Source organism: Rasamsonia emersonii (genome assembly GCF_000968595.1).
Source record: "Rasamsonia emersonii CBS 393.64 chromosome Unknown ctg1118621760290, whole genome shotgun sequence".
In the NCBI taxonomy this organism is placed as follows: Eukaryota; Fungi; Ascomycota; class Eurotiomycetes; order Eurotiales; family Trichocomaceae; genus Rasamsonia; species Rasamsonia emersonii.
The window spans coordinates 1-11,401 of NW_013563102.1; the positions used below are offsets into that span (position 1 = coordinate 1).

Below are 11,401 nucleotides of genomic sequence, written 5' to 3' on the forward strand. Positions count from 1 at the left end.
CTGCAGAACCGCATTACCTTCCTCATCCGTCTCGTACAGCGCGACCGTCGCATCGCCCGAGGCATGATTGGCCATATCCACGCAAGGTACCATCGCATGGCCCGTTCCCGGGAGGTCCAACGCGCGCGACCGGTACAAGGCATCGACCATCTTCCAGTCGTCAAACGTCAATCGCCCCGTGTCGACATCCCACCATTCGCGCGCACACCACGGGATCTTCGCCGTCGAGGTGCGGAGATGCTCAAACTCTCGCTCCAGGGAGGCGATCTTCGTATCGACGGCATCTTTGAGCGACGTGCCGTACAGCAGCGAGCGTTCGTCGTCCGTGTAGAACGTCGGCAGAGGCACAGAGGCGGGGAGGAACTTGATGTATTCCGACCAGGGATTCGATACCCCGATTCTCGGCTGCGCGTTGTCTTCTTGGCTGGAGTAGGTGATTTGGAGCAGGAGGAAGATCAAGATAGCGCCTCGAGCTGTCTACAGATATCAGAAATGCCATAAAAATAAATAAGTGACAAGAAAATAATTCAAAAATGGGAATAAAAAAAAGAAGAATACGTACTCTCCCATACTCCCCAACCGCATCCAACACCTCCCGCAAATAGCGATCCGACTTGGCATAACTATCCACCAGCTCAAGCGACAGGACCATATCCGGCGGCACCCTGATGAGGATCTCCGGCCGCGAATCTTCGCTCGCCGGATCGCCATTGTATTTCTCCTCCTTCGCAATGACCGCCGAGCCCTTGTCCGTGCCGTCGGAGGACTGGAAGCATTCGAATGCGACGCCGTGGCAGATGATGCCGTTCAGCCTGGCCCAGGCGGGGAGGGCCTCGATGGGGAGGTATTGTCGCTGAAGCGTCATTGTTGGAGCGTGCGAATTATCGTCATCTCAATTGAACAGCATGAGGGGATGGCTGTGTACGGATTAACAGACGCCGATGCGCCCGCCTTATCGATAAGCTTAATGACCTAAAGTTAACGGATTGTTTCAGCCCTAAGCCCTAAACCCTGACTGACTGATTGGAAGTGTCTTGGTATTGCCGCATCTAGACGTCATACCAATTTGCAGCCAGGACCCTACCTAGGTAGCTAGCTGCTTAGGTATTTGGGTCTTGGGGAAATATCAGAGGACAATAATGTAAAACAAACAGGGCCATTCGGTATACAAGTCTAGTGAGAAGATCGATACCTCACATCTATCTCCCTTTACAAATACAATACAACAAACAGATCGTGCAGCAGTGCTACATACGTCTCATCTACAGCATACAGCTTACATATGTAAACTATACTATCTAAACGACCACCATGCCAAGCAACCGCAGAATGCCACCGTGGACCTCCGCAACACGACAGCTCCTCATACCATGTCCACCCCGACCCTATCTCTTCCCTCTGCAATCAATCCTTCTGCCGACGAGCATCCCGACGCCGAACAGCGTGCGCGCCCGTCTCAAAGGCGACACCGTCCACGACCATGCCAAGAGAGCAGCATTCAAGGACTGGACGGGCACAACGACGCAGGACCACGCCGTCAACCGAGCCAGCAATAGGGACATCACGGACCCGGAGATAGAGTCCACCGTCGCAGGGCTGCAGGAGCGCGACGAGAACGAGGGCATTGCGGACCAGAGCAAGAGCCATGCGACGACCGAGAGGGACTCGGGGAGGCACAGCAAGAGGGCCAAGGAGGAGTCGCCGGCGGCTCCGGAGCCGGTGATTGGGATGACTGATGAGAAGGGTCATGTGAGTTTTTGATTTAGTCTTCACTCCCTTATACTTCCTCATTCTAGTCTTCTGTCGTACAGCTAGCTAACTCTTGCCCTACAGAAAGGTCATTGAGATAGCCTCTACCTGAGATCTCGTGGGCGCTGACTGCAATGGCATTACATCTGTTTCGGGAATCGTGATATTGGAACTGTACAGTACATGGTAATATATTGTCGGCTAACGGCCAACCTTGAAAGAAAGTATCTGCAAAACGAATGTCAATACGTCTGCGTAATAGTTCGATTCGGGGAACCTGCACATACATCATGTTTCCCAACTTCCACAATTTCATCCTCTGAAACCCTGACTCCCCCGGCTGATTCGACATAGGATATAGGAACATCGCCCATTACTTTCCGGGCAACGTCACCCACTGTGCTATTTCTGTAATGATGGCAATGGTTAAATATGCTTTCCTCAAACGAGGCCCGCTATCAGACTCACTTTTTGACCAGGACGCAGTCTCTAAAGACTGCTTTACCGCTGTCGGACCCAAACGTATGGATGTTTTTGACTGGAAATACCGGTACGAGACCCAGGAGTTCTGCCGCTCTCGAAAGGCACTGCACGACTCCGGTCGACCCAAACCGGTACAGCACCATATCCTTTAAATTCTCCACGCGACTTATTCCAGGTTAGCGGAATACACAACCGAGTCACCGACACGTGGAAATCAGCTTACTTCTTCAACTTCTCGTCCATCTCCTTCAGGCCACCTCCGTCCGGATCGCCCATCTCAATTAAATCTTCTCGAGTGTCGACGAACTCGCCGCCTTCCACGTACCTGATGTAGCCTTGTTTTGCCAGTTTTCGGAGGAAGACCTCCGATATGGCAGAGCAGAGCACAATCGACTTCGGGTCTTGCATTCGGGCGATTTTGCTGATATTCTACGCACATCGTCAGAAAAAAAAACGAAGTTCAGCATACTCCTGGCGCGCATCTCACCTTATCTGCGTCTGGATGGTCTATCTTATTTAGCGCATAAACAGTCGGAAACTTCTCGTCCACAAAAGCGTTCACGACTTTTTCGATCGTCTCCTCCGACCATTCTTCGAGGGGCTCTTTTAACTGCAAGCGGTCGAGACACCGTGCGACAATCTGTGCCGTACTTCCGTATCCGGAAAATTGACTCTGTAGCGTTTCAACGGCCGTTGCCTCTGCCTAGGTATTAGAAAGTTTTGCAACAGCAATAATATAGACTAGCCCATACTTGTCGCAGTATGCCGTCGCTTAATGGAGCCCCTGACAAAGTTAGCACTTGACAAGCTACAGGTCAGGGGGAAAGGCTTACCATTTCTCCATCAGATTTCCTTGAACCCACCGTACAATCTCTGATCGAAGCCAGACGATATCTTGCGAGGGATCATACCCTCGCGTTTCCTTCCCTAGGTTTTAAAACGTAAGAGCGAGAAGTAAATCGAACGCACCAAATGCCATGCTCCATACCTTCCGCATCTGTCGTTCCGCTAACATCGACAACATGGATCAAAGCATCCGCATGGCGCAGGTCATCCAAGAACTTGTTTCCCAGCCCCCTCCCCTGGTGCGCACCGGGGACAAGTCCCGCGACATCTAGAAGTTCAATTGGCACGGAACGCCGCCCATCCTGGCAGCCGCCGTAGTTGGGCTTGCATCTGTCCGACAGATTGTATCGTTTGCAGGCGCAGTCGATCTGGAGGTAGCCGATGGCTCGCTGGGGGTCGATTGTGGTGAAGCTAAATTCGTATTAGAATACGTATTCCGAAGGCGCATGTCCATGTTCGTAGACGCGAAGAAAAAGAATAAATATATCGAGGAAGGGAGGAAGGAGGGGCAGAGAGCGGGGTCGCCGTACGGGAAATTTCCTACACATCACAACATCTGTCAGCGCGAATTCAAAGAATAAATAGTCGAGGCAGACAGACGGACGTACCGACTTTTGAAGACGCATCAGTCAGACTGTTCAGCGTCGTTGACTTGCCACTGGAAGGCTACATGCCCCTCATTCGTCCGGGTCAGCTTGCAGACCGTTGCGGAAACAGCATTCCAACCGACCTTTCCTACGAGCCCGATGAGCGGGTCACGAGGCATATTTGAAGCGCGTCAATTATGCAGAGAGGGAAAAAAGAAAAAGGGAGAAAAGGGAGAGAGGATTATCGGTATGCAAGACAAGTTGACGCGGGCTGATTTTCAGTCGCGATATGGCGGACTCCGACGGAGTGGTTTTCTGCCGGTTGATAAAGGAAGGCGGTGAGTGAGCAATACATATATCTTTACGTGTTGGAGAACAAGATTCAATAATTCTTTCTATAATCCAAGTTTAAGTATATAAGAAGAAGTTGCATGTTGCATCTTGACTATTTTCAAGTTTCTGAACAACTTTACAGCTGTAAGCAGATGGAGTCAGATTATTAGTTACCTCAATACGTTTACATGTATGTACATATGTATCGTCAAGACTGAAATTGATATTATAACAGCCTACAGATCTGATTTTGCTATGATAATTCTCATATACAGGAATAATCGTTACCTATCATTTAAGAATTTATTGGTCCTTTTCGATGGTAATCAGAAGCACAGTATACGCATAGGAACATATCTCAGAAAGTTGACCAATTGAAATAGATACATGTGCGTTTTCGCTGCAAAAGACACATATTTACTCCAGGCAAACCGACACGTGAATCAATTCATTCTAACCATACATGTATCTACTATGTTAAGCTCTGTTATACCAGTTTTTGAGCACCTCTGTTGACGACTTCCTTTTAACTGAGCAATCACATGAGATGATGGTGAGGGCAACATAAGCTCCTCAATGACGGCTTCTCATCGCCTCCGTCATACTATACAGTCCATGAAGATCTTTCTCAACCTGGACCATGGGACCTCAGCGAAAGGTACACACGATCACCATCCTCTTTCATATATCGAAAGAATCAATCGCGTAGTCTGATATTATGTACAGTACAGTACAATTGAATTACGATGGCTGGCTGAGATTCCCGATTTGGGTTCTACGGAACAGAGTCTCTTTGGAAGACCAGACAGAACTAGACCTTGCAGTGTCGTCATACCACCACACGCCACTGTCTGAAGACCGCCATCCTTTTTGAATTTTTGATCTTAGATTTAAAAAAAATACGACAACAATCGACATCCTCTAAATCGCCACTTTCTTCATCTTTTCTTCTTTTTGAAGCTACTTGTCTGTCTGTCTGCCATCATGACTGACCCTACTTTCCACCGAACCAAGCAGGACGTCCGCAAGCCAGAGTCGCGACTCAGTCTGAATCATCGCGGCCGCGTTCCCGCCACGTCGGACGTTTCTGCGATGAAGGTGAGCCTAGCTGCTAACTCGCTCAAAAATCGCCAGATCATCAGCACTTAAAAGACACCAAACTAATATATGTATTGTATTTTTCAGTCCATAATCGACACCAACGTCGACAAATGGAAAGAGATCAACGAGCGCAAGGCCAACCTACCCTTACCAGAGGATCCCCCGACAGCATCCGACTGGGAGTCCGCAGACATCAAGATCGGCGACGGATCCGGACGGCTTGAGGGCCCCGTTTCGGGCGAGAATAACAGTTCCCTGCGATGGCCCGATACGGCGAGCAGCAGCGCGAGGATTTCGGGGAGGGAGTATAAGACGAATACGGAGCCCGGGCCGGATGTGGGACGGCAGGGGAAGGATGGGTTGAGTGATTTGCCTTGGGATGCGAGGGCGCATTAATTAAATATAAATTACTTTATAAATCTATATGTATAGATGTATAGATACTTCTGGGATTATTTTTCTCTTGTGATTACCACCAGCTGTTTGTGAAAATAAATATGAAATTAGATTAGATGCCATAACTGAACGAGCTATGAGCTATAGATCACTTTTCAATAATAGCACTTCCATAGAAGGTGCACTTTTTCTAATCACTTTATATCATCCCAACAGGGTTTGACATAGCTATACTACACTTCATGGAAAATATTCTCTCCAGGAGTTGTTTATTTCTCGAACGTGAGTGATGTTTGCACCGTTTTCCTTGATGCCCGGCCCTATGATGTCATTGTCATTCTGGAGATATCGTTTGCAAGGCAGGCATTATTTATTCATAACTTCAGCCTTAAGCTAGCTGGTGGCCGTTGCGTATACAGTCTGATGTACTTACTCCATACTCCGCTGGCAGAAAAATACCAGCTCCACCTCCCTGCAGCACCATCTTCCATCAGTATGTCTAGCGAATCTACTTTTACTCCCGACGTATCTTGTTTTCTTCCCCAGGACAACGCCCCCTGACCCTAACTACATAGGAAACGCCCCCGTAAGGATGACATCACGCTCTCCATCATCATCATACATGCCATCTCCGAGCGTTCAACTCCGGCAGTAACTTTTGTGGCCAGACTGAGCTATGTAGCGTTTTTTTCCCCCCCATCTGCTGGCTTCATCTATCCCATAATTTTAATTTATCCTGATCTCGAAGAGTCTGGCCGATCATATTCGAAAATGGATTTCCAAGGAACGCCCATCGGCAACGCGAGGAAAGGCACCAAGGTATGCACATATATACATACATGCATGCATGCATGGGAGGGAGAAATAATCCAACCTAACTCTCTAGGTCACCACCGACCCGAGAAACTACAACCGACCGATCAACGAGGGAGCAGGGGCTATTGCCAGCGACTCGCTGGCCGCAGAATCCGTGCGCGCTGGAGGTGTATTCTCAGAGAATCGCGACAGCCAGCCGCTGAGCGTGTCGGGCAGCCAATCGACGCTCAACAACCTCAACACATCGGGGGCAGCTAAGCTGCACAAGTCCGAGAGCGCAGCTACCCGCGACGACCCCAATCAACAGGAGAGATACCCGGAAGCCCTTGGCGGACAGGGCGCCTACCCGGGACATCATATTGGGACGGGGGGATATGTGGGAGGGTCGAACAAGGCGAAACACGATCTGGGTCTGCAGGGCCACGAGTACCACACGCACGGCGCGACGGAAGCCTGCGGCACTGACGGCTACCGGAGCCAGTACAACGGCGGGATTGCGCCGTCGTATATCAACTCGGTGGTCGAGAATGCCGGCAGCACCAACGTCAAAGACCCCCGGGGCAACAACCTCCGCGAGGGCGGCTTCGACAGCAACCCGAACAACAACGCCAGCTTTACCTCTGACATTGGCAGCAACAAGGATCCCGGGCGCAAGGCCGAAAGCCAGTATCAGCGCAAGATGGCCGAGAGCGGTGTCGAGGCGAGGGCCATCCAGCAGCGGGTGGAGAAGTGTGCTCAACCGTATAACCCGTTGGAACGGGAGGAGAGTGCTTAGGATGGCGTTGTTGTGAATACAAAAGAATACTATACGAGGAACATTTCGAAGGTATGGAGAGAGGGCTCGAATGGTGTATCTTTGGCATATCCTGTATCATAAAAGAATCATCCACGTAGCTTGATAAGGGTACTTACTGTATATGAAAAATAGACTAATAACTCCGACAGCAGTTACTGAGTACTGGAAAAATATCCAGGTATATGTAAACCCTAATTGCTGAAGACAGAAATGATCTGATCTGATCTGTCAAGTTGCCCAACACGAGCGTCATCTTTATCCTGATTTATGGGTTAGGGTTAGGCGTTCACTCTCAGCAATCATCCTATATTTCTCTTTATCTGAGGTTGAAGTCATTCCCCTGTATATATAGAGTAGTGCTCATCTCACCGGCTACATCGTCAGATATATTTTGTCCTGCATGACACGGCTGGCCAGTTGTCAAGGTCAGGGATGGGAAACCTTCACCGTCGGCTTTTGATAATTTTCAACGAGGTCGATCTCTCTTGGCCAGTAGGAAATCAGGCAACTCTTGACCACGTGCACGAGCTTTCCCTGGTAGAAAACTGGTCGCTGCCAACCCCATGATGCCGCACGGACTGCTCTCGATCGATCGATCGATCGATCGATGGCTGCCAAGACTTGAGTGGTCATTTGCTGCAAAATGGCAATTGCAATGGCAATACCAATGCCAATGCCAATGCCAATGCCATCTGTCAAGCACAATCCGTGGAGTTCTTCTCTTCATCCGATCCGTGCGTCGGCGCAAGTTCCTGCTTTTGTCGCGATTAATATCCTCCACGCCGCGACTGGCCCAATGGACGACGGCAGCAGTCCACGTGAAGCAGCAGAGGGATGCCATGCGGTCGACGTTGCCTCGTGGCGCGCGGAGAAGGACATCTTGGCGCTTGGCAATCGAGTCAGTGCGCCGGCCTGTCGCCATCGGGGGTAGAAGGGGTTTTCTGGTCGACGTTCGATTTTTTCTTCGGCGTTCTACGCAGATGCTCCTGCCATCCTGTCATGCTGGATGCTGCGTGCCAAGTCTGGGTCTGGATGCTTGTGCGAGACTTGGCTTTCTGGCATCATCTCCCGGCCAAGAAGCCAAGCCGGGCCAGGCGCAAACCGGGCGGGATGTCGTGGTTGACGCTGCTGACTCAGGATCATAGTAGGATCAGAGTGATGATAATAATAATAGTCTTGTCTGCAAGGTACAGACTCCTCCTTAGGGTTGCTTCAGCTGGTTGTCGTGACTGATAGCCTGTTTCGGCCGGGCTAAAACGTTCTGGAAGGCTGACACGCCGAAAAAGGCAAGCGCGATGCTCGGTCGGGGCGGGCGATGCCGACCATGCCCGATGCGGCAGTCGTGCCTTCCCACCTGCAGTCGGCAACTGCGACCATCCTGCCATGCGGCTGAAGGCACACGGAATGGACAAAGTGAGATAATAATAATAAATAATAATATTAATTACACGAACAGATGGATCGTGTTTTTTTTTCTTAAGTTCGAACCTTGGACAGCCAAGGACCGGCTTCCGCCGAACTCCGCTGTCCCGTACCTAGGTCGTACAGTACTCGTACAGTTATCATTGATGAAACACACGTGCTGCCAGTTCTAATTAATAATGCTACCAACAACCCCAAACACGGTGATATCACAGCACAGCCGAAGGATGGGAATGTTGGCGTTAGTCCTAGTATGGACATTGTTGTATTATTAGGCCCGGTGTCCGGCCCCAGATCTGCAGCCAGCCTTGGCAATATTTGGGGGTTGGTCTCCGTCGCAGGCAACCATTGCCCGTTTCTTGTCCAAAATCACCGGGCAGAAAAACCGGCACCGGGACAAGTTCTGGCAATTCGATTTCCCGTCCGAGCACGGCTCCAGGAGGCGCTCCGGACCTAGTTCGTGAAGTCGTGAGCTCAGGGCGCGCGGCCAAGCCTGGAGCCAGAGGGCGGAGGAGCGTCCAGGACAGTTAGAACCTAGCGGGGGGCATTATTCGCTCTGCTGATCTCACTCGCATCGAGTAGGTAGCCAGCAGCCTGTGCCGCGGTGGATCCGTCCTTCTACCGCCGTTGATTAGCTCTCCTCGTGAGGCTGTGGATGAGGTGATCCATGCTCATCCTGTGCTACGCCGTGCTTAATAGTTGTCATAGGGCTGGCACGCTTCTAATATTAATCGTAGGCACTGACCTGGTCGTGACCTGGGACCTGCTCCATCGATCCCTTCCTTTTTCTGCGCTTCAGCCCCAGGAAGCGTTTACAAGATGGAGTAGTATCGCATGATCGCCTGAAGATAATATTAATAGCATGACCGTTGCTTTCTCTTTTCTTCCTCGAAGTTCCTCCCACTAGAGACTTCTGTTTTCCTGCCGTCGCAGTGACTGCTTTCATTACCGTCTTATCATCCATTACCATCGTCGTCTACTCACACTAGTCCGTCAATCATTTGCTGTTGAATTATTTCCGGAATTTTTGCAGAAACGGTCATATCGACAGATTTGATCTGATAAACGGTCAACCATTCGCATCTCCCTACTTGGGAGAGAGCAGCAAAGAAAGAGTCAGGACGACCTTACTCAAAATGGCTCCGATCAACTTCGCGGGGTGTAACACGGCACGGACGAATAATAACTGGTCCAGAGCAGCCGCCAGGGGAGGGAATATGGACAAGGTATGAAATTTATTACCATTCAGATCGCGACAAGAAAACGAGACTCACGCGCCGTAGGATTCCATCGAGAGCTTGCTACGCGAACTAGGCATTGAAGGGAACGATACCATAAGGAAGAACTTGTCGCGATCCCGTTTTCGTGATCGAGATGGGCAGAAACAGCCGTCCAGGAAGGATACGACGAGCGAATCATCACATGATCGCGATGAGGATGTCACGAGACTATTGCAGGACGCTCGACACCGACAACACCAGACACCAAGCGACCAGTTGGACGAAGAGGGCCTCATAGAGAAAACAGCAAGAAAAGACCAGCCTTGCGAGGAGGAAGACGTGGACGTGTATCGGGATTGTCACTACAGCAAAGGCAGTGCCTATGGATACCTGATCAATCGCTGTCCCGATCCCCCGCTGGCCATCACGACTTCGAAGAGTCACGCCTACAGTCATGGCCGTGGTCATGGCCATGGCCAGGCCACCATCGCCGGTACGGCCGCCGCACTTCGACGCTACGATATGCTATTCGCACCGGGAATGATCCTGTTCGCCATGCTGCTGCTGCTTCTCATTGCGGTGGCGATCGTCGAAGCAGTGGATGTGATCTGGAAGAAGAGTAAGGAGGACGAAGACGACGACGAAGACGAAGACGACGAAGATGACTTGGACGAGAAGATATTATAGTACAGAGCGAATCGCCTCGAAGGACGCCCGCCCCATCAGGGCTTTTTCTTACCTTATCGTCATGTGTACAGTACTGTACATACATGTGTACATAGACCTCTTCTCTTCTTGGTTCGGTTGTGATATTACACAGAAGTTGTTCGTGGTTGGTTGGTTGGCTGGTTGGTTGGGATTGGGAGCGCTCTTTGTCATGGAATAGAACGTATTGTTGTCACCTTATTTCTGTCAGTTGCTATCAAAACAATCGATCAGAAAAGTTCCTAAAAAGGAAGGGGATGGTTAGGAAAAGCATATGTGTGTATGTCAGGCCTCTAGCAGAAAAGTCCCTATCCTGCTATAAGAAACATACAATTCATTCGTCCGTACCTCCATACAGACAGGCACCTATCTGCCAATATGAGAATACCTAGTTGGTGGCCTGATCTTGGCCCTGCAGGGGCAGTAGAGCTGGAGTCATAAGTCTAGCAGTAGCCTTGTAGTCAGTAGCCCTGGGATCTCTCGCAATATTACCTACCGGATAATATGCAAATATAACAGTAGTTAATATAAACAATTTAAATATCACTGCCATTCTCGTATAAATGTCCTCTTACCCGGAGTAACGAAGTACCTACTAGGTAACGTAATCCACCACCGAGCTGCGCGGACCACCGAGCTGCGCGGCCACCACCTCGGCCACCCCCTATCATCGGATTTATCGCGATTTACCAACGCACCGCGTCATGGCTGATATATCAAAAGAAGGGCGTATGCAATTAGCACTTGAAGCCTATAAGAAAGGTCTTTTTCCATCAAAAACTGCAGCTGCCAAAGCTTTTGACGTGCCTCCAAGGACCTTTATGACACGCGTTAATGGGACTACTGCTCGCAAAGATTCAACTGCAAATTGTCGCAAATTGACAGATACTGAAGAATCTACACTTTCAGCATGGATTCTTGATAGTGGACCGTACGTTGGTTTACCT

General features: G+C 50.1%; 7 protein-coding genes across 7 annotated transcripts; 5 read left to right on the plus strand and 2 right to left on the minus strand.

Annotated features, from left to right (window-relative positions):
- Positions 1-18: 18 nt before the first annotated feature.
- On the minus strand, positions 19-865 carry T310_5494 (SET domain protein; the record flags this gene model as incomplete). Its single annotated transcript, XM_013471633.1, has 2 exons — positions 19-477; positions 563-865. Coding segments are annotated over 2 exons (762 nt in total), but the record flags the coding sequence as incomplete, so codon positions are not given.
- A 446-nt stretch (positions 866-1,311) lies between these two features.
- Positions 1,312-1,850, plus strand: T310_5495 (uncharacterized protein; the record flags this gene model as incomplete). The annotated part of the gene is made up of 2 exons (XM_013471634.1): positions 1,312-1,749; positions 1,797-1,850. The coding sequence occupies 2 exons, from the start codon at positions 1,312-1,314 to the stop codon at positions 1,848-1,850; spliced, it is 492 nt and encodes a 163-aa protein (XP_013327088.1).
- Positions 1,851-1,950: 100 nt separating this feature from the next.
- Positions 1,951-3,844, minus strand: T310_5496 (uncharacterized protein; the record flags this gene model as incomplete). The annotated part of the gene is made up of 9 exons (XM_013471635.1): positions 1,951-1,977; positions 2,037-2,157; positions 2,218-2,397; positions 2,456-2,661; positions 2,720-2,935; positions 3,144-3,489; positions 3,609-3,618; positions 3,687-3,744; positions 3,809-3,844. The coding sequence occupies 9 exons, from the start codon at positions 3,842-3,844 to the stop codon at positions 1,951-1,953; spliced, it is 1,200 nt and encodes a 399-aa protein (XP_013327089.1).
- Positions 3,845-4,982: 1,138 nt separating this feature from the next.
- On the plus strand, positions 4,983-5,495 carry T310_5497 (Uncharacterized protein; the record flags this gene model as incomplete). The annotated part of the gene is made up of 2 exons (XM_013471636.1): positions 4,983-5,096; positions 5,184-5,495. The coding sequence occupies 2 exons, from the start codon at positions 4,983-4,985 to the stop codon at positions 5,493-5,495; spliced, it is 426 nt and encodes a 141-aa protein (XP_013327090.1).
- Positions 5,496-6,266: 771 nt separating this feature from the next.
- Positions 6,267-7,086, plus strand: T310_5498 (uncharacterized protein; the record flags this gene model as incomplete). Its single annotated transcript, XM_013471637.1, has 2 exons — positions 6,267-6,314; positions 6,382-7,086. 2 exons carry the CDS (start codon positions 6,267-6,269, stop codon positions 7,084-7,086), a joined length of 753 nt encoding a protein of 250 aa, XP_013327091.1.
- Positions 7,087-7,750: 664 nt separating this feature from the next.
- Positions 7,751-8,587, plus strand: T310_5499 (uncharacterized protein; the record flags this gene model as incomplete). The annotated part of the gene is made up of 4 exons (XM_013471638.1): positions 7,751-8,009; positions 8,282-8,294; positions 8,376-8,520; positions 8,564-8,587. 4 exons carry the CDS (start codon positions 7,751-7,753, stop codon positions 8,585-8,587), a joined length of 441 nt encoding a protein of 146 aa, XP_013327092.1.
- A 1,078-nt stretch (positions 8,588-9,665) lies between these two features.
- On the plus strand, positions 9,666-10,436 carry T310_5500 (uncharacterized protein; the record flags this gene model as incomplete). The annotated part of the gene is made up of 2 exons (XM_013471639.1): positions 9,666-9,755; positions 9,813-10,436. The coding sequence occupies 2 exons, from the start codon at positions 9,666-9,668 to the stop codon at positions 10,434-10,436; spliced, it is 714 nt and encodes a 237-aa protein (XP_013327093.1).
- Between the last annotated feature and the right edge of the window lie 965 nt (positions 10,437-11,401).